Genomic DNA, 23,078 nt, shown 5'->3' with positions numbered 1-23,078 from the left:
CTGGAAAGAAGAAATAACTTTAAGGTTACGATTAGTTGAAATAATTTTATTGTTTTTATCCATAAAAGATTATTTTCTTATTACAACATAATTGTGATAAAGAAAAATTCTATTTTAATTAAGGACAGAGACAGATTATCTGATGTGAACTCAAAATTACCAAACTCATAAAAAACGAAATTTGATTAACAGGGAATGGCAGTAAGTGCCAGCCAATGAACGGCAGCTAAAGCAGAGCGCAGTATTTAATAATAATGTGATCTTCGATTGTTTGTAAATTTAAAGTGCATGTAAAATATCCTAATAAATATGAAAACTCATTGTGATATCCGAAATAACTCGAAATTTCTTTAAAGGTAATACAATTTCATTTCATTGTGATCATTGATTATATAAGGAAAGTTAAAATATCATAATTCCCTGATCGTGACATCCGTTACGATTTCGCGAAAAACTATTGTTTATAATTTGTTTGTTCTCTTTGATTAAAGTTTCAAATGGTGCAAAAGAAAAAGTACTCCGTATTTAATATCATTGGGAAGCTTGCAAACTTTGCAAAAAGTTGCCGCATGCATATTTGAAAATTAATATGATTGATCAACTATGAATAATTTAGAAAGAGATAAAAGTTACCCTAGAGTTACAATTCTAATAACAATTAAATTGCAAAATGAAAATAATCATGTGAAAGATTAGCATCTTGTATGCGATTCCCAAGAGTCTCCAAAACTTGGGACTGGCTTTATCCTAAGTATGTACCAAAACGGAAATCTTCCAGAAGAACTCTAAGAATTTATTTTCTTGACAATGAGTACAAGGGTACAGTAGATAAATGAGTACATATGATAGATAGTTGAGTACTTATAAGCAAATGTGCATCAAATTGCAAACGAGTTAAGAAAATTGATTTAACTATTTTAGGAATTTTAGTTTTGATCATTTTCAATTGTTGTTTATTATGCTTGTGAATAATATTTGAAATCTGAGTGATCATTGTTATTATAGATTAAAGCACTGTGTTGGGATCTTTTTGTATCTGTTGCCGAGAATTTTAGAACTTGCAAAAAAAAAATTTACTTTTCTTGTAGTTGAGTGGCAGAGTTATGATTTTAAACTCATAAAATCCCAGTTTGGTTTTTTCAAGGGTTTGTATTTGTAATAAAATACAAATTACTTTCATTAAATTTATTGTATTTCCTTTACCTCTATATTCTGTGCTTTAAAATTTCTAATTAACCTTTTTTAAAATCATGTATTAGAAATTTTAAATAATGTGCAGTATTTTTACAAACATTTGTTATATTACTTGTTCTGATGATTCAATTTAAACTTATGTTATAACAAGATTTAATATGTAATATTTTTAGAGTCACAATTCAATAAAATTGGGAAATTATTTATAAAAATATGTTTTAAATAATATTTTTCCATTTTAAATACTTTTTCTTGAATTCTTGTTCTGATGTATTCCTTGATTTCCTACTAGAGCTTATTCTAGAAGCCCTCTTTCACTGAACATAACATAGGACAGGATAACACAGTTGGAAAAGTAATAGGATGCTCCATTGCATCAATATATTTTTCATGTTAAGAATTAATTTGAAAATTTTTTTCATTTGAATTAAAATCAATAATTTATTTATTCTCTTGAACATTTATTAATTTTTCACAATTCTGCAACTGAATAGATGAATTCTACAAAAGTAATTGAACTGCTTTATTAGCATGAAAAATATTAGTTGCAATTTATCAATGTAAATGACTTTTACTATAAAAAGTGTTAATAATTATAGTTATTAATCAAAGTAGTAGTACATATTAATACAGTAAAACTTACTCTAAGATTTTAAGGAATGAAAGAAAATGGTGAAAAACTCAATTAAGTTAGCAAAACACAATTAAGCCTTGAGGGGGGGGGGGAAACAGTGGATTGGATTTTTTTTTACAACCCTATTAAGCAAAGGCATAAAATTGCCACACAAAAAAAGCATTTGCCAAATTCTTCTTTCTTTTTTTATTTTATTTATTGATTAAATGCTGAACAAAAACAATTTTTGCAAAAAAATAGAATTTCTTTTCACTTGGCTAGCCAAAAAACACCAAAAACTTATGTTATAGTTTGCTTGGGGATGAAGACCAATTGGTCTCCTAATGGGATCTTTTTTTCTCAAGTACCAACACCAAGAAGTCACCAGGACTTGGCGATTATTTTAGCATAGGTATCATTATATAAATCATCCCTATACTATAAATATGAAGAAGTTTCTGGTGTTTAATTAAAAATGAAATCATTTATAAATATCTAAATTAAGCAGTGTTCTAAGGTTGCCCAAGCCAAGATCCTCAATTAAACACCCTGAAAAGAAGAGTGTAAATAAAATTGATGGGGGTAAATGAAATTAAATGATACAAATTTACAGTAACTAAATCCATTTTTATGTATTTTCAAACAGAATGTTCTTAATTTTTCTCAAATATGAAGAATATTTTTATTTTAATGACTTAAGATATTAATATTAAATTTATTTGCTGATCACACTTTATTTTTTGAACCACCAATTCTATGCAGGCAGCTGAATTTAAGATTAGATGGTACTTATCCATTTGATTCAGATAGCACCTCTATATTTTCTAACCATTTATTTTTTTAAAAAAATGTTTTTCTAAATATTTTACACATCACATAATATAATAATATTTATATACGTATTTGCTATTGTGAATGGTTAATAATATTTTTGTATTTTTGTTCCAAATTAAGATTACAGTAATTAAATTGAATTTATTGGTCATAATCATATTATATTTATAAAGATTATTTTAGATTGGTATTAAAATTAATTTTATTTAATTGTAGAATAAATGTAATGTGCAGAAATGGAAGCAATACTGAAACTTCAGAAATTCGACCCTGAGAAACTAGTTGAATTATGTCGAATGCATTTGACATTTACTCTAGATTTGGATAATGATGCATTTTCTCATCTACTAGAAAAGGACAATGGAAAAAAGAAACAACGCAACTATTTTAGCCGTTTTATGAAAGGTGAATTTTTTTAATAATTATTTAAATACTTTATTCTTTTAATTGATACTTTAAAACTCTTATCTCTTTTTATTAGTTTCAATATATTGATAAGTAGTTTTGAACTCATGAACTGCATGCTATCGGTTGTTTGGGTTGCTGTTTAAATTACAGCCAGTGATGAAGTTAATATTCAAACAAACTTTTTTTCTGACTTTGTTGCTTTTAAATGTCAATTAAAGGTTAATTATTTATGTACTTGTATAGCAGGGTTCCCACGGTCCTTGAGAGTCCTTGGAAGTCCTTGAATTTTTTTGTGCTAAATTTAGGTCCTTGAAAGTGCTTGAAAAACGTCTTAGGTCCTTGAAAAACTTGATAGGTCCTTGAATTTGTCCAAAACTGCCGGCAGCCGCTTTTATAAAACACCCGCGGATCTTTCTTGTTCTTTCTGTTTTGTTCCCGAGCTCTCTCACCTGGTTTTTAACGCCACCATTTCTAACCGGGACTAGTGTCTTGGTGTCTGCCAAGCGCGTGCACAGCAGACAATCAATGCGTTCGGGGCGAGACTCCACTTCATCTTCTGTCGCATATGCTTAGATCTTTTCTTATCGAAACTGGAATAATCTCGAATTTCGTAACAATATGTACCTTGTAGTTTTCAATAAATTTGCCGTTTTACCATCCGCACTTGTCCTTACGTTTGCGTCATTTCAAAACTTTATTGTAAAGCGTATTCGCAAAGGCACGGCTTCGTATTTGTGTTATGTAGTTTAGACTAGTTATGTCTGGGAAGTGCTATTTTAATCCCCAATGGATGGATAATCAAGCTTATAAAGAATGGATTTTATCGATGCCCAAAAAGAAGTTCAGAGTCAAGTGCCGATTATGCATGAAGGAGATCGATTTCGCGAAAATGGAAGAATTTGCACTTAAATCACACATGAAAGAAAGGTAAAACAAAAAAGCAGTCTCATGCCTTGAGTTCTCTTTTTCCAAAGACATCAACATTTAATTCATCTGGTGTAAATACTCCTTCAACATCGTGTGCCCCATGTGAAACAGAAACTTCAGTGGCCGAGGTAACATTGTCTTCAAAAGGAATGTGCTTGATGCTGAAATTCTCTGGAGTCTGAAGTGCATCACTAGTAATTATTTATGTAACTCCTGTGAAGGGATTTGTAAATTGTTCTCCAAAATGTTTGCTGATAGCTGTATAGCGAGACAATTTTTTTGTAGTGCCACATTGTGAGCCTATTTGGGCTCCTTTGGATTGGCACTATACTTCAAAGGGATTCTTATAAATGAGCTGAAGAATGTTGATTGCTACACTACTCTTCGATGAGACGTTAAATCAGTCTCTACCATCTAAGCAGATGGACATTATGGTAAGGAATTGATAATAAAGTTTTCACTAAGTATCTTACCTCCCAATTTATGGGTCATGGAACTGCAGAAAATATTTTGTCCTCTTTTTACAAATGCATGGATGATGGTTAAAAGCTCTCTAAAATACTTCAATTATCCATGGATGGACCCTATGTCAATTGGAAATTCTATTAGAAGCTTCAGTGTGAATTAAAAGAGAAATATTCCCACCAGGTCATATTCATTGGCAGTTGTGGATTACACATAACGAATAATACTTTTAAACATGGTGAAAACGGGATATGTTCCTTCTAATTTTTATTTTCAGAAAGAATTGTTGCTGCATAACATTTAGAGAAGGTTGTGTAAATTATGGATGAATAATTTCAGAAACGATGTTTAATAGAGGAGAGGAGGGGGTTATGGAATAGTCATGGAATATGGAATACCTAAGATTTAGCTCTGTCTTTCATGCAGCCTTCACATGGAAATACACAGGATTAAAGGATTTCACCATTAACACCTCATTACCATTAGTTATAGATTGTGCTGAAAATGATTTTGTGAATTAATATGTAAAACCAGTAGGGTTGTTTTTAAAAAAATATAAATAATACATATACTCTCTTCTCTCCATATAGGCAAAGCATTTAGGTATTATATTTGAAATTAATTATTGCCACAACAAGCATTGTTGCTTCTAGTAAGATAGAAGAGAATAATTTTTAAAATTGGTCTTAGATTAAGGTCCTTGAAAATTTTGTTGAGGTCCTTGAAAAGTCCTGGAAAGTCCTTGAATTTCAATCTCATCATAGAGTGGGAACCCTGTATAGTGATTTTTTTTTCTTTTTTAATAATGCTTTGTGAAGAAAGTTCTTTAAGCCTGTTCCGAAAAAAGTATTTGGAAAAAACTAATAATAAATAAAAAGACCTAAATCTTTTCCATGTATTCAATAATAATATAATAATGGTGCAGAACATGTTTGAACAAGGTATATGGGAAATTGAAGCAGTCCCGGGGAAATTCTTGGTCTAATTCTTTTTTTCTTTTCTTTTTTTAATTTTACTTAATGTTTTATTGTAAAAAAAAAGTTCTCTGTTTGCAAGTTATAACTTTAAATTATTACTATTTAAATATGCTGTAATTCCATATTGACCAATTGTAAAAGTTAACCCCGTATTTTTGATTACGAGATTGCAAATTTCTGGTTTGTTGTGTGTATAAGTCAATAATTTTTCCTTTAAATGTCAAGTGTCAGATGATAATAAATGCAGGGCAACTTTTGAATTCAAATGTTATTGTAAAATCTTTCAAATTGTGTGGAATTTTTAGATGGGGTTGAAATCAATTTTATGTGAGGACAAAGTAAAATTATTGCAGAGTAAAATTACTTATGACTACACGCTAAATGTTATTAAATCCCACGCAGATGACCTTTTTGAATCTTTAAATTTGTATCTTTATGGTATGTCATAAAAGTTTTCATTGTATTATATTTTTTGAAATACTCTTCAATACTTTAGCTTTTCTTCTCCATAATTTTTTTCTAAACGTAATTTAATGTATTGTTTCCAATAAAAACCTTTTGCTGTAAAGAATATAGGATTAGAGAAAATGTAAAATTAATTCTTTATATTAAGTTAAAAATAATTTTTGGAAAAGGTAAATTTATACTCAGTTATTCATGACTATCTCATTGTTTATGATGTATCAATATTTCACAATCAATGAATGCTCTACTTTATTACTTTGCTATAATTTTGAGGTTTTGAAAAACGATTTATACTCTGAGATACTTTGATTTCTATTTTATTAAAATTGCAACTTCAAGAACTGGTTAAAATCAGACGATTTTTTTTTCCATTAAAGAAAAAAATTTCATAAAATATAAACTTTACTTTCTAAAAATATTTTGAAAAAGTTATTGTAAGTTGGAAAAAACACTGTAATTGTAAAAGAAATTTCAAACCAATAAACTATTCTGGAGAAATATTAGTCTCTGAGAATTTTTTGCATCTTTGTATTCTTAAATTAAATTTCCATGTTTTGTTACATTTTGTTTTTCATTTATTTAGACAAATCTATATCAGAAGTGATGCCTTTGAATCAAGAGACTATATCTCATATTTATCAGATCATTGAATTTCTAGGACGTGAGATAAGTAAGTTAATAAAAATACTTTTATTAATATTAATACAAGGTTGTAATGCATCAGTCATTTTATAAACTTTTAACAACTGTGATAAAAAACAAGCTAAATAAATCTGAAATCTAATCTAATCTGTTTCGAAAAAATTCTTTCAATTAAAATGAAGATATTATTTAAGTTACAAAAAAAATTTTAATATTTTTCAGCGAAAATAAAATGAGATATGGTTAGGGCCCTATAAATTATGCGGAAGATTCGGAAACCCGCATAATTCACAATTATCCGCATAACTTACAATTTTCCGCGTAATTGCAGCATATCTGTATAATTTTTATTTTTCAGCAAAATGTATTCGTTTACCAGATAAATTTCTCCTTAAGGGCTTTTTTTCAATTGAAATGTATCTTCTTTTTCAATTCCAAGAATCTTTCTGGTCAGGTGGTCAAATCTTTCCAAGAATCTGACAGAGGTGGACAAATTCACAGGAAACTTTAAGAAATTGTTCAAGCATTGTCCTGCAAGAAAGCGCCGCTATTTAAAGTTTTTAACAGATGACAATAAGAAAGCTAAACTTTGTCCAGCACCAGTGAAGACACGGTGGAATTCCTGGTTTAAATCAGTGCAATATCATGCTGAATATTGTAATGTTTACATAGAATTTTTTAGCAGTGAAATAAACCTTACTCCTGACACTGCTTGTCTCAATCAGTGCAAAGTTTTTGTGGAAAGCAAGTGCGTTTGCAAAGACTTTCAGTTCATTGCAGAACACGCTCAGATATTAATGGATACTTTTCTCTTTTTCGAAACATGTGGTGTATCTATTCACAAAGCTTACAATAAGATTTTTGATCTGCGGTCTAAACTTCGATGTAATTCTCAGGCATCATACTCACGAAAAGATTCACGCAACGTATTTCTTCAAGAAGTGTTTCACAAAACAAATTGCAAAGTTTAATACTTACTACTCTCCAGAACTAGACATATTCAAAAACCGCCGCCTAAGTTTAGTCAATCTGCATTAAGCTTCATGAAAGCTGCTCGAGTTTTTGATCCAGAACAAATAGTCAACTTAAACATTGAAGACGACGATGTATTCAAGAATATTCCAGTAATGAGTGGTCAAGATATAAAACTCGAGTATGCTGCTTACAAAGAATATGTAAAAGAATGTTCAAACCAGGACTTAATTAGATTCTGGAATTCAGAGGTAGTCTCAGAGAGATTTCCAGAACTTACAAAAAAAGCAAGACAAGTGCTCTCAGTGCTTCCTAATTCAGTAGATTGTGAAAGAGCTGTATCCTACTACGGCCAAATTTTTACAAAACAAAGACAGAGTTTGAAAGAAAACGCAGCTTCTGGACTAACTTCTGCATGCATAATTTTTAAAAGACACCGCATCCTTGCCGCATAGTTTTTAAAAATCGCCGCATCCTAGCCGCATAATTTTTGAAAAATTTTCGCATAATTTATAGGGCCCTAGATATGGTGTAAAAAAATTAGAAAAATCTTCATGTGTATTACCGGCAGTATTGGCATCTTGACTGAAAGAAACTTTTCATCCAGGACACTGATAAAAAAGAGAAAAATTGGACAAATATGAAACTTGGGGTTTGTGGTTGTCCTGATTTTCAGCTTTTTGTTTTGATATTCCTGATTTTTGATTTTACTCAGAACATTTCCTTTTCTTAAAATACCACTGCTGATTTAATAAATAATTTGTAGAATTGAAAATTTTGGACGTTTAATACAGTATTTTTTTATTTTAATAATTAATGCTGGTAAAAATCGCTGAATTTGATAGTTTCAATTTATTAACTGCCTACTAGTACTAATTATACACAAGTTTCAGGCATATAGCCTTACCCACAGGTTCCATTGTTTTTACTTTTTCTGAAAAAGATTAATAAATCTTGAATTCAATTGAGAGTTATTTTACTTATATATTGGTATCGGGGAATATTAACTAATTGATTGTTCAGTTTTAGTAAAATCTTACTGAAAACTGTTGTTCTAAAAAAAAGTAATTCTGATATTAAAAATGGTATATTTTATTATTCTTATCTGGTACTGTTCCAAAAAATGAACCTTTTTTATCTTGATCTTTTGCGAAAAATTTTGTCTTGATATCCTCTTTTGTCTGCTAGAAAGCCTGTGAAACTGAATGAAATGGAAGAAACAAAAATGTCCAATACAATTGTTTAGATATAAGTGATAATAGAATAGTTTAAATTTGAGCAAATTGAATTTCATATTAAAAATATTGTTTTTTACATTTACTTTTTAAAAAATTAACTTTCTTTTAAATTCTTTAATTTAGTTTGGTACAAAATTTTAAAAGTTGTGTATAGACTTACATTCTAACAGTGTATGAAAGTTAGTATGTTGTTTGTCAATGTAAGCCCAAATTTGATTAATAGTTTAGAATATCTGTTTAATTTGTGATTTGTTAATTACTGAAGTACTTGTAAAATTTTATTATGATATTTTCACATTTCTTTATGTAATTCTAGAATTGGAATTTACTACACTTATTTGTTATGTAAATATTAATGAACTACAAATAAATCAAGAAATAATTTAGTTTTATTTTTCTTTCCAATATTTGCTTTTTAAGTTTCACTTAATTAAAAATTATATATTAAATAGCTTAAGTATTAATATTGTTATCATCTAAATTAAATTGAAAAAACTGTTTAAAAAGAAGTTGTTTTTTTTCCTCTGTAGAAGAACTGTATAATATGTAAATAATTAACATTAAAATTGCATTAAATAGCACTAAATTTATCATAATGCAATTGCCTGAGTATGGTAAATTGAAGTAAATTTTTTAATTATTAGATACTTTAAGGAGCTATGTAGGAATGTTATGTTTTGTTTTCTTTTGAAGTATTTTTTATTTATTTTAGACATTAGCCGTGAAGGACTCTTTCGAAAAACTGGTAGCTTGTCTCGTCAGCACCAACTTAAAACATTATTAAGACTGGGAGAGAATATTGACTTCAGTTCTGAATTGTTTACAGTTCATGATTGTGCATGTGTTTTAAAGAGTTTCCTGGCTGAATTGCAAGAACCATTATTGTCTGAAGCTCATTATACTGCTCACTGCCAAATAACTGGTAATTTGAACTTCTTTCTGTTTTATCCAAAATATCCTCTTTATTTTTAAAAGCTATGACTCAATTTTTTTAGTTTTTATGGCAAATAGTCAATTAGAATAGTAGGGTGTATTTGCCAATTTTAATTAGAATACATAATTTTATTCCTTATTTACCTGTCTCTGTCTTGATTTTCCTTTCCTGTCTTGAGGTATTTTAAAAAAATATCTTTTGTTTAACACTTGAAAATTTCTTTAAAATCGGAAGCATTTGTATCAACCCTTTATTACAAAAAAAAACTAGATTTATAAACAAACGCTATTCGATACACTATTCATGGACATTCATCTAACAATCTTGAAAGGTACTTAGAAGTTTATTACTAAAAGTGTTTACCTTTACATATTTTGAGAGATCTGTGAGACAAATGCTTATGAGTCTACAGTTAATATATAAAATTAATATTAAGTTTTTTAATTTGATATTCTTAGTTTTTAATCTTGAAACTCATTAGAAAAAACTAATAAATTCTTTGAATTTCACTTTTGGTAACAGGGTTTTTTTAAAAAAAAAAAACTCTTTTTAACCGGCGGGTTTTTTTAGATATTACCTAGTTTAACAATTCTTAGTTAAGAAATTCTTCATTGGAAAATAACTAAATAATGAATTAAAATTAAAAAAATAGCTTTAATTTTAATGCAGTACCATCCTTTCATGCTGACAATAATAAAAGGCTCTTAAATTAATTCCTTCTTTGACCAGAAATAAAAGCATAATTTTGAGGTTAGAAAAAGATGCTGTTTTCTGTTTTATTTATTTGTTTTTAAATACTTAAGTTATAATTTCAGTTTTTAATTATATATATTTGTCTTTTGCAGGACAACATAACTACTTTTTATTTCACAATTTTCTTAATAGTTTTTTGAATTACTCTTTAAATTATGTATTTAAAATTAGTTTTGATGCAAGTTAAATGATTAATAATGTGAATAAAATAATTAATCAATATTGTAAATTTTTATTAAATAAAATTTATAATGCAAACATTAATGTTAATTTCATGTTATTCTATATTTTATCATGGTTTTAAATTCTATGAATATTTATATTTTAATCCATCCATTTGTATATTTTATAAAACAAAAATATTCTTATAAAAGGAATTGAAAAATTCTATTTTTGATACTTTGTTATAATACTTATATATGCTTATTTCATTCATATTTGAAAACTTATTTATTAAAGATATGAAAGAAAGACAAAGTTATTTCGGCCTGTACTCCTCACCTATTCAATTCGAAACAAATCACATTAAGAAAGCTCAAATTATTGCTTTTTTTAAAAAATGATTTTTTTTAATGTTGGAGTAAGAAAAATTATTATATTAATTTAAAGTAGGGTTATGTATATTTGTGTATTATGTATTATTATTTATAGGTCAAATAAAAAATAACAGTTGATATAATGGTAAATTTTGATTATGTTTATGGTAAACTCATTAAGGTTTTATTAGGGTTTTTTTTTTTAAAGCACTTGGGCTTGTGACTGGGTTGAAAACCGATATGAACCGATATTGATAATCTTAAAAAAGGTGAATTAAAAATAAATTATTGCTGCTATCTAAATAAATTCCATTTGTTCAACTTGTGAAAATTTAGTGGCCATTATTATTGTGAGAAACAACATGCTAGGAGTTGAGTAATCATAGTGTTGTAAAAATTAAATGTAGCATTGATATGAATTCTGCCAGGGTTTTTACCATCTGTTTTTTACTTCAGAAAAGGCTTTTGTTAAATTAAGGTTGTGTGTTTTAATTACAACTATTTTCTTTTCTAGATATGTGCCAAGATGAGTTGTCCTCTAGTCAAAAGAAATATATACTTGAAAAACAGTTGAAGTCAACTCAGTTACTTTTATTGCTTTTACCTCCTGATAACTACTGCCTTTTAAAATACTTACTTTTGTTGCTAAATCAAATTCACAACGCCCAAGAAAAGAACAAAATGACGTCTCAAAACTTAGCAACTTTATTTGCACCTCATATCATTTGTCCTAAAAAGGTAACCATTATTATGTTTTCAAAAAATTTATAACAACATTGTAACAAATAATATGATGCAAAACAATTTGTTCTGCTTTCCTCCTCCCCTGTAAATTAAATTCTTGCATTAAAAACCCTAAGATTATAAATTAGAGTAAGTGAACCTGCTGCTCTTTCACAAATATATGTATTTCTGAAATTTTAATGACTGATGTATTCTGTAAAATTACCCTACAGTTAAATAAAATACTTGTTTGTAACTCTGATTTTTTTACATTGCTCTATAATTGGGGACTGATGCTACAATAAAGAATTAACAATAATTATTTAATATAATAGAAAAGATTTATAAGTTAATTATTTGAGGAATTGTTTTTTTGATATTTTTAGCTGTTGACTTGGCTAAACCAGTTTTTCCCTTCATTGTTCAACTAAATTAACAACTACATAAAAGTTTGCTAGTATGAAAGAATTGTTAATATTTTCCCCCAATTATGCGTGTTTCATAAAAATATGGTCATTTTCCTTCACTGTATCAAAAAATTTAGTTAGTAAATTCTTGATATTTCTTTAATGCTTTTTTTAATTTTTATTCTCAAATTAATTTTAGAATTTATTTTCTTTGAGTTTGATGTAATTCTGAAAATACTGCACAATCATCTAAAGTAATAAAAACTGTATCTTATATCAATGAATAACTTTATTGGATTTTAACAAAAATGTTCATAATTACAGATGCCTGCTGAAGAATTAAAGAAAAATTTCCGGCGCATGGTGAAATGTATTACTTTTCTGATAGAAAATGCAACTACTGTTTTCAGCCCACCTGTTGAACTTGTGCAGGATGTTAATCTGTATCTTCAGGAAATGTCTTATGAAGGACAATTACAGTTTGCTGAGAAAGAGGTTTTTTTATCTGAATTATTTATAAGTATCACTTATAAATTTTAAAGATTTTATATTTTAAGGAAAGAGATTACAAATAATAAAAATTTCAATTTATTTATTTTAATTCAGCAAGGTGTTAATTTTGGTATAAAATCCAAAGCTTTCAAAATAATTTATATTATTCTGCTTCTTCCCAGTAAATGTTTTCAGATACTTTTATTGCTGTTTTGCAATTTGTGGTGGTAAACGATTTCAAAGTTCTAGTTATCACATCTTCATGTTGCAACTTGCAAGGAAATCTATCATTTAAAATTACCTTTTAGTAATGCTGTCACTCACAAAATAAAAACAGTTTCGAAATAAAACTATTATTATTTCCCTTTTAATTTGCTCTCATATTTACCAACAAAAGAGTGATACAAGCACTATCAAAGCAAACATTAACTACTAATTTTTCACCCATCTGTGCATCTTTTGATGTGAAATGAATGAATACTTCTCAATTTTTTTTTTTTAATTCCTTGCATACCTTGATAATTCAAAAATGAAATTATGTTTTTCAAATAATCATTATTGTTGATGTAATTAATTCCTTGTTATTGATGCAAAAATTTTAAAGTCTCTAATTAAATACTTTGGACACCATTATGGAAAATTTAAATGTTCATCAACCTTGAACTCAATTTAAAGTATTGAAACTCTCTGATAGCTTGTTTATTTAATTATCCAGATTTATATACAATGCAGATGTGTCATATAATGTTGTTAAAGTGGTTAAAAAAAATTAATAATCAATTTGATTTTATGACTTTGAGCGATCACATAATTAAAACGTGAAACATTTCTTTGTGTAAATATTTTAACTGTTCTTAGGTTTTTCAGACCTTATATATTGTCAAATAATTCCAGTTAAAATGTCTGACGAGATTTAAACAATTTTAGAAAAAACATTGACGTTTTGTTTTAGACATTACAACTTTATAAAGTTTGGACCAAAGAAACTTTTAGTAGTTTGTTTGGTGCAATGTTGTATTTCAACAACAGTACAATTCAAAAAAACTTTGTCAATTATAGTTTATGATTACAGTTCAAAATAACTGAATCCTGTATAAATATATTTTATTTTATTACCAGTGTTATACAGCTGACCCAATTCTGAGTTAACGACTTTCAATGTTCAACTCTGTAGTCTTCTAATTTTGAACCAACCCAGAAGCCATGGTAATGCCTGGATCAGACCGAGCAAACTAGTCTTTGTGGAGGACTTTTTGGTGGAACTATCTTGCATTTGTGTATTAGAGAAGATAGACAGGCAAAACCTAGCACGCTTTGACTGACGGCAAAGATATCAAAACCCATGATCCATCAGCCACTGAGGATTTACATCAACACTGTAGTCAGTATAAGCAAGGAACAGAATTCGTATCAACCAGGCCACGCTGGGATTTGAACCTGGGTCATATCACTGGGAGGGAAGCGCTCTCTCACTTGAACCACTGTGACTCCTGTATAAATAAATTTTATATCCGTCGTTGAACAGCCGACCCAATTTTGGGTTTACGACTACTAATGTTCAGCTCCGTAGCCTTGTAATTTTGAACCAATCCAGAAGATAAAGGAACTCCTGGATCAGTACCCCCAGAGGTATTGATTTGTTTATGCGAACATGGAGGACTTTGCGATTTGACGGATTTAACATGCATCAGTCACCATTTACTACACGGGGAGTCTTCAGTCGGCTGGGATCGAACCCACAAACGCTTGGTCATGAGCCCAGTGCCCTAGCAATCAGGTTATGCCAGCCTTGTATAAATAAATTGATAAATTTGCTTTCTGTAAATGTAGGCAATTATTTTAGGCTCCCCTTTCTATTTTCATAAAAAAATTAAGTTAATGAAAAGAGCCAACTGAAACTTTCTACGTTTTATTTTCATAATTACACTGACAGAATAAATATTTATATGTATTAATTATTTCTTGTGCGACAAAATTTTATGAAAACTAAAATCTGACTTAGAATGTTGACCATAAACTTTTACCATCAAACTTGCATATGTAAATAAAGGTGAAAGAAAAGTTTGATAAGGGAAAAGATTTCATGCTTTTATTTCTTTTAGACAACAGCTGTGAAGACAGTGATTGCATTTTGTGAGAGACCCAACTCTGCTGAGGAGGAGTCTTCTGATTACACAAATAAAGCATTGTCTGAACTTCAGTCCTACATTGAAAACTTACCCAATTCTACCAGGAAAAGGAAACTTATTAAAAAAGTAGATATCAATGGCAGCTATTATGCTTGATATCTATGTAAAATTTAATGCATGATGACCATAAGTTAATTGCAATTGTTTTCCCGGTTGTTATGTGCAAAACTAAATTACATGAAATATTTCAATTTTTTATTTGAATTGTCCTGAACTGTCTGTTTTTTTAGTGGGCTAAGTGATCTAGGATGGATTTTGAAATGATTTAAATGATTGTTAAATTGATGATTTAAATGATGGTTAAATTGATGATTTAAAAGGGGTTTTGTTTTCATCTTAACTATTAGATTATTTGTAGCTAATTAAATAATATGATTTATAGATATATCTTAGCTCAATATTCTAATTCATAAATACATTTTATTCAGACCTACATTGAAGTCTTACCCAATTTTACCAGGTAAAGGAAGCTTGTTATTAAAAAAGTAGATATCAGTATCAGCTACTAATCCACTGTGCTTAGTATCTTTATAAAATTTAGCACATGATGGCCATTAATTAAATGCAGTGAAATTTTTTAATGCTTTCTTTTATTTGAATCGCCCTGAATCAAATTTTTGGGGATTAGGTGATCCCTACTTTATTGAAATGGATTTTGTTTTAATCTTGACTATTAGATTATTTGTTGCTGATTAAGTATTATAAACGAAAAGATACACATTAAAATTTTGTAGTTAGCTGCTTTAATATTTACTCTCAAGATCTGTTATTTCTTGAATTAAATTACTTTTGATTGCACCTCAATGTAACGCTCCAGTGGCACATTCAGTTAAGGCGTCTCTCGCAACACTGATTGGAGAGCTGGAGGTTCATAGTTCGGTCCTGGCAGCTGACAATACTAACCGACATTATATACAAAGCAAATCGCCTGTTAAATATGTCATTTCTAAAAGTCCTCTAGTTGGTTGTGGTGTGGAAGTTTGGAGAGAGGGGTAGCAGCTCAGGCGATGTCCATATCGTCTGACTAAGGTCAAAATTATGTGGCATTCATACCATAGCACTTAAAAGATTAGAGCCTTGGGAATGAGCTAGGTGTTGGTCATGGTTGAGTGATGATGATGCGCCTCAACGTAATGCATAATTTCTCTGGTCTCTCAATCATTTTTTATATAGTTTAAAACACTTTCAACATTAAAATCAAATATTTATATAGGAATATCAGTTTTCAAGTATATGCTATGGAAAAGAAATTTTGGCCATCCTGAATAAGTTCTCTACTTGCTACATTGGTTTTCATTTATATACTTAATAATTAAGTTTATCTTGCCTCCTAAGAAATTCCTATATTTTAATTTAATTTACCATAATTTTTAAGTAAATAGTTATCTGTTTGAGTTTTTAAGATTTTTGTTTTTCTTTAAGAGTGATAATAAACAATTGCAATTTAATTATGGCTATTGTGTGTTTATGTTGGTGAATTATGCTGCATAAAAATATTCTTCTAAAAGTTAAAATTAGTTCCAGAATCCCATAATTAGTTACTGCATTCTTGAATTTTAAATCTGTGCTAAAATCTCACTTGTTTTACTTAAGTTATGTTATTATATAAACAACACCCCCATGCTTTTCTATCAACGCTTTTAAACATATTTTATATGCTATATTGCACTATTTTCTATACACTTATATTTAAATTGCATTTAAGATTATTTAAGAAAAAATTTTATGTATCTAATTATTGCATTTTAATTTTGTATAATCAATCTAATTTTAATGTACATGAATATTGTTTCAATCTTTAAAATACCATTATCAAAATAACTGGAAATATATTTGAGTTACTAGCAATGTATTAAACTGCTAATATTTTGTTCTGATGCTCAAAATACTACCACTGCAATTTTAAAATTACTATGCAATTATAATTTATATATATATATATATATATATATATATATATATATATATATATATAAACTTTATAACTTATAATAAATATTAAGGATTTTAGGTGGTAAAGTTTTGATGTTTTCAAATTATAAAAATAAAATATTTTAAAAACTGGATTACATTGCTGATGAATTTATGATATTTTGTATTTATTTTTCCTCATGCTTATTTAAGTTCATAATTTAGAAATTGTTTTTATTTGTAACCTTTTCTTTTGATTCTCATTCTATATCGTCCCTATAAAAGAAATAATATTTTGCAGCTTCAAAGAGATAATTATATGGAAATAAGTCGTGAACCACAAAAGAAGCATTTCAGAAGTCGGTCTGTTGGCGCTGCAATAAAGGTGAGGATCTGTTATATTTTCGAATATTTATAAACCTCACCAATACAAATGTCATCACACATTTTTATCCAATGTATTATTATTTCCATATATGTATATATTATTTCCATATCTTTTTGAATGAACTAACTACAAAGGAAGCTTCATCATATATAATTATTTCTAGATTCATAAAATGTCTTTGAATGTAAAAAGAAAATTTACAAATTAAATTGCATTGAATATTTAATTTCTTTTAATATATTTCACTTTATATTCATTATTACTAATTTCAATCCTTTTTGGCATGGATCAGCAAAATAAAATCTATTAAAATGATTTTTCATATTTCTTGGTTAAAACAATATTTTAGAGTTAATACCTGTGCTTTTTTTATTTAAAAAAAAAATTGTATGCTCTTAAAGTTTTATAAAATTTCTGACTTTTAGCAAAGAAATTTTTTCTAAAATTATTAAGATAGCAGTATCCTCCTTACTTACAAATAATTCAAGACTGAAAGTTCACTGTGCACTATTTTAAGGGAAAATGGTAACATGTGCATAAAAGCATCACTTTACAATGTAATGTTTAATTATTTTGAGTAAGAATATAATCTTCAAGTTAATTTGTGGATCACAAGCCTATATAATTAAAAGTCAGGCTGCCTTTTTTTAGAGCACAAACTATTCGATACACTATTCATGGACATTCATCTAACAATCTTGAAAGGTACTTAGAAGTTTATTGCTAAAAGTGTTTACCTTTACATATTTTGAGAGATCTGTGAGACAAATGTTTATGAGTCTACAGTTAATATATAAAATTAATACAGTCGAACCCCGCTATAGTGAACCGTCGGCGGACTCAGTAATGTGTCCACTATAACCGATGGTTCACTATATCCAAATTTTTTGAAAAATATTTTTTGCATAAGACAGTTGAATGATTGAAAATTGGCTTTGCAATTTTGCATAAGTTATTTGAAAAATTATTAACTAATTAACAGATAATAAAGCAAAAATTGATGGAAAAAGTAATTACGTCGCTAAATATTAGTTTTATTTTCACTTTTTATGAAAAAAATTTGTGATTTTTGATTGAACACAATTTGATTTTAAATTGAGTTCATCAATTTTCTTATCTACAATGTGCAAAGAATGTAAGATTTTTACATTTTGAACCAGATTTCGAACCATCCTAACAAAGCATCTTCTACGTTTTCTCTTTCAGCTCCACGCAGTTTTTTCGATGAAATCATGTTTTTGTCGTATGCCGCAAGATTTGCACTTCGATTTTTCTAAATGTTTGAAACTGTAGATTTTGACAAGGAAAATTCCTTACACAGTGTCGATTGATTGGTTCCATCATCAATACGCTTTACAATTTTAACTTTGTCGTCTATCGAAAACGCTTTTCTCTTTAGAGAATTTGCCATTTTCACTGCTTTTGAAATAAAAATCTTGTCTCAAATAGATAATGTAAGAATATGAAGAGAGCAGCTGTAGAATGAGTTAAATTGTTCCCCTTTTTGATTGTCAAGGGGTGATTTGTAAAGAATATGGTTTGAACAGATAAGAAAATTCCAAAAATTCAGCAGGTGGCCAAGTTAACTAGTTGTAGAGCAAGCTTGGGGAAAAGAGAGAAAGCGAGACTTGTCAGGGAGGGGGGAGTATAAGATAAATGATCTGTTTGACATTTATTACAGTATAGTTAAAAGTGATAAGCATAAAGGAGAGTAATATGACACATTTTATAGGAATGCATTCATTTTCAGTCCCAACACCTACAAGTTTAAAGATGGAGGACTGAAAAAGATATTTAAAGAAATGGAATTTGAGTCCACTATAACCGAGTTTCTAAGTTCTAAGCTGTTCACTATAAGCGTTAAAAATAACATTATTTAAATAGGAATACGGACGGGACCGCTAAAAAAGTTCACTACATCCGAGTGTTCACTATATCCCAGGTTCACTATAGCGGGGTTCGACTGTATTAAGTTTTTAATTTGATATTCTTAGTTTTTAATCTTGAAACTCATTAAAAAAACTAATAAATTCTTTGAATTTCACTTTTGGTAACAGGGTTTTTAAAAAATATATATATATATAAAAGACTCTTTTTAACCGGCGGGTTTTTTTAGATATTACCTAGTTTAACAACTTTTAGTTAAGAAATTCTTCATTGGAAAATAACTAAATAATGAATTAAAATAAAATTTCTGACTTTTAGCAAAGAAATTTTTTCTAAAATTATTAAGATAGCAGTATCCTCCTTACTTACAAATAATTCAAGACTGAAAGTTCACCGTGCACTATTTTAAGGAAAAATGATAACATGTGCATAAAAGCATCACTTTACAATGTAATGTTTAATTATTTTGAGTAAGAATATAATCTTCATGTTAATTTGTGGATCACAAGCCTATATAATTAAAAGTCAGGCTGCCTTTTTTTAGAGCACAAACTATTCAGTTGATAATTGTTTCAATTAAATATAATGAAACTTATTTCTGTTTATTTTATTCTTGCATTTTAAGATTCAATATATTTCAATTGCTTTATATTGAAAGCATTTTATTTACAGAGGCACATTCTGAAGAATTCACATAAAAAGAAAGAAGATTTAGATCTTCGTCATTCAGCATATGATATGGTAACTTCTCATTTTTAAAAAATCATTAAATTTCAATTTGCTACTTAATCTATCATTGTCTTGTTTACCGTTTAATTCCTTGCTTTTCTTCTTTTTTTCTTTTTTTTTATCTTTTATATTTCAATTAAGATTGCACCATTACCATTTTAGATCTATTTTTCATTATCTTACAAAATTGTTATAATAGAATAAATAACTGCCCATTTACTTCATAATTTGATCACTTTTTCTCCTGATATTAACCAATGAAAGAGAAATGTAACCTAAAGGGTGGAACAACGAAAACTCTGATAAGGTTTATTACATCAAAGAATATAATATTTATTTTTAATTCTTATATTTATTTATTTTTTTCTACCACTTTAAGTATAAAATATTTTATAATGTATCTCTTAGTTTACATATTGTTTTTTGGCTTTTTTACAATGTACAGCAAAAGATCTGCCATTTTCGAGTTGTTTAAGCAACAACAAAAAAAAATGTCACTCTGAAATCTTTCATTTGCTCTGTGAGCAATCACTTCAACAGCAATGGGATAAATTATAAAACATTTGCAGCCCATTGCTGAAAATTTCAATAATCATTTATGCTTCTACATAGTTGCAAAAGGCAGCCACTTTGAAGCCAATTAAATTTATTTATTAGTAAAAGTCTATTCTTATTATTATTTGTTGTATTTTGTTACATTTATTTATTTTTAATAAATTTATATTGAAAATCGTTCTTTTTTTTCCCAGCACCTTGTATTTTAGTTTACATTTCTAAGTAATAATGCCTAAAAATGTTATTTGAGTATTTAAGTTATTATTTGTTTGGTTAATGAAACATTTATATTTTTGTATTCTATCCAAAATATGATTGTATTTAATATATATATATGTAATAAGCGAGACAACAGCCTCTATGTTATCCCGCCAGATGTCGCTCGTCTGAATGAAATGCATAGAACTTTCTCAATGTAAATGAGGAGTCAGTTGGAATTGTCTGTCGGAGTTGTTTCTAAGTGAAACGGGTAACCTTAGTGGCTAAGAGTCCATATGACTATGTTATTAGTCATTTGAAGTTTGTTTCTGTGTGAATCTTGGAACCTGTGTGGTTCGATCCTGTGTAACTAAATGTTTCTGTGTGAAACTGGGAACCTGTGTGGTTCGATCTTAATTGTTTAAGAGTCCGAGTGACTCATGTTATCACTAAAGAATAAGCATAATCATTAAATGTCTTGATTGACTTTATTAATGGTAACCAAGGCATTTACATATATATCATGATAAATTCATTATACTCCTGCCAACTCTCTGGCTTTTGTGCCCAGTCTCAGGGCCTCAGACAGCCTATGTGTTTTCTAAGTAGCATTATTAATCAAAAGATCTGTGCATAATTTGTAGTCAGCCCTCAAAACTTTCAGCATTTAGTAGTTCTAAGTGTGATATTTAAATTCATGGTAAAATAGCTAATTTAAGTAATATTTCAATTGTTTCTTTTTTGAACACAAAGTATTTCTGTTCTTGTAAAGATTTTAGAAAAAGATAACAAAATTATGTAGTTTGTTCTGTTTTGTGCTTTAGAGTGTGAAAACATTTCAGAATAGAAGTTTTTCATTCTTTTAATTAGACAGGGTTTGTGATTTTTTTGATTTAAATCAGATTTTTTTTTTATTCAAACAGATTGTAAGAACTTTAATTTATGATTAAAAATACTTTATAAATGCTTAATCAAAATTAAATTAATATTAAAACAATATTATAACAATACTTTAGAAGCTCTAACTTACTAATATAATTTTTCATTATAATACGCTTTGAATGCATAGCAATCATTTTGAAACAAATACATATTTGAAATGAAGACTAGATGAAATAGAGAATTTAATGAAACGGGTCTGTCTAGGTTTTTCTGAGAGGTATTTATTTTGAGAAAATTTAGACATAATTTGTGAAAATTAAAAATAATATTAAAAAATCAACACAAAAATAAAATTTTTAAAAAACGAAAGTATTTTGTGAAACTATCGTTTTTCCTAAAGATGAATTTGTGAAGGTACCCTAAGCAGTAGCAAATTTGGCTTGGACTGATTAAATTAAAGTTTAAATTAGCAAACCATAATTTTAATTTAAAATTGTGTTTTTTTTTTTATTTCTCTTGATTTTTTTTCTTGATTGACAAAATAAATGTAACAGATTGTGTTCATAACTGTAGTCATTCATCAACGGGATTTATCATCGATAGGGATTTATCACTTCATAAGAATAATAATTATGATGCATATATTACAGGAAATCTAACTAAAATTAAATACTGATTTGATTTTTTTTCCTAATCAGCAACATGTCACAACACTACCAAATAACTTAGAAATATTGCTTAATTTTAGCAGCTAAAAATATTAGCTACATTTATATTTTCAGTGTTCAATTTTTATAGTTTTGTTGATTAACTGATACGTTAATGGGGTTCAAAAAGTTAATGGGTTTTTTTTTCACCCGGTCAAGATTTTAAAACGTTCATAAAAAAATTACATTTGTATTTTCCATTGCGATTTATTTCATATGATAAAAATATTAAATGATTCATAGAAAGAAATTGTTTCTCTTATTTTCTAGCTTTTTTTTACTTATTGATTACTTTTTCCTGCATAGGCGTTGCCTGCATCAAAATCAACTGAATCCATACCAAAATCTAAATCATTTGATGCTTTAGATTTAGAAGCCAAGGAATCCAGTCGTTTTTCAGAAATGAAGAAAAATTTCTTGCGGGCGTCTAGGAAAAAGGTGCACAAGATTGTCAAATCAGAATAAGTGTTCTGCGCTGCTCCTGGTTGCTACTTTAAATTGTCATTTTGGAAATATATATGTTGATTTTTTTTTATTAATTTTTAGCTATGATTATACTTTTTATTGTATATTGAATGCAAATTTATATTCTTGTACAAGTTTGTAGATAAAATTATTGTGTACAAAGTGTAGTTTAATTACTTGACTCATAGTTATGGAAATATTTTAATCCATTTATTTGAAACATTCTTTTAATTAAAGCTTTTTTCAGCTACCCCTTATCAATGTCAAATGAAGTCAATCTATAAATTTTTTACGTAATAAATACAGCACCTCCTTCTGTTGCTCTTTTTTGCCCTCCTAAAGTAAATAAATAAAATTCCTCACTTAGTATTTTTCTAAGAGATCATAAAATTTCTTTTCTTAGAAAGATAATAGCATATGAATCTATTACTGTATCAGTGCTATATATAATATGAAAAATCCATTATATAATATAACAGAATATTCAACATCTTCTTCATTGGCCTGACAGCCCGGGATGGGCCCTTGCCTTCCGCAGAGTTGAACTCCAGGCTCTTCTACACTTGGCCAGAGACATCCAATATATT

At 28.2% G+C, this 23,078-nt stretch overlaps 1 protein-coding gene across 4 annotated transcripts; it reads left to right on the top strand.

The window, feature by feature from the left end:
• Positions 1–190: 190 nt before the first annotated feature.
• On the top strand, positions 191–22,653 carry LOC107457289 (rho GTPase-activating protein 19). Of its 4 annotated transcripts, none has more exons than XM_016075425.4 (10): positions 191–356; positions 2,858–3,046; positions 6,467–6,553; positions 9,448–9,657; positions 11,473–11,696; positions 12,413–12,583; positions 14,683–14,835; positions 16,982–17,065; positions 19,628–19,696; positions 22,333–22,653. In XM_016075425.4, the coding sequence occupies exons 2-10, from the start codon at positions 2,878–2,880 to the stop codon at positions 22,489–22,491; spliced, it is 1,326 nt and encodes a 441-aa protein (XP_015930911.2). In that variant the 5' UTR covers positions 191–356; positions 2,858–2,877; the 3' UTR covers positions 22,492–22,653. The 4 variants fall into 4 exon arrangements, with proteins under 4 accessions (XP_015930911.2, XP_015930913.2, XP_087013822.1 ...); XM_087157696.1 differs by lacking the exon at positions 191–356 and adding an exon at positions 1,492–1,549; XM_016075427.4 differs by lacking the exon at positions 14,683–14,835.
• The last annotated feature ends 425 nt before the right edge of the window (positions 22,654–23,078 follow it).

The sequence above is a fragment of the Parasteatoda tepidariorum genome, chromosome 2, assembly GCF_982258835.1.
Source record: "Parasteatoda tepidariorum strain Cologne lab strain chromosome 2, Ptep-v5.0, whole genome shotgun sequence".
Taxonomy (NCBI): domain Eukaryota; kingdom Metazoa; phylum Arthropoda; class Arachnida; order Araneae; family Theridiidae; genus Parasteatoda; species Parasteatoda tepidariorum.
The sequence above is the reverse complement of the archived record's forward strand: the minus strand, read 5'-3'. Positions and strand labels throughout refer to the sequence as shown.

Bases quoted from the DNA above. Each gene is read 5' to 3' on its own strand.
- LOC107457289 (XM_016075425.4), top strand. From the start codon at position 2,878: ATGGAAGCAATACTGAAACTTCAGAAATTCGACCCTGAGAAACTAGTT. The intron at 3,047-6,466 runs GTGAATTTTTTT...TCATTTATTTAG, and splicing joins TTTTAGCCGTTTTATGAAAG to ACAAATCTATATCAGAAGTG. The intron at 6,554-9,447 runs GTAAGTTAATAA...TATTTATTTTAG, and splicing joins ATTTCTAGGACGTGAGATAA to ACATTAGCCGTGAAGGACTC.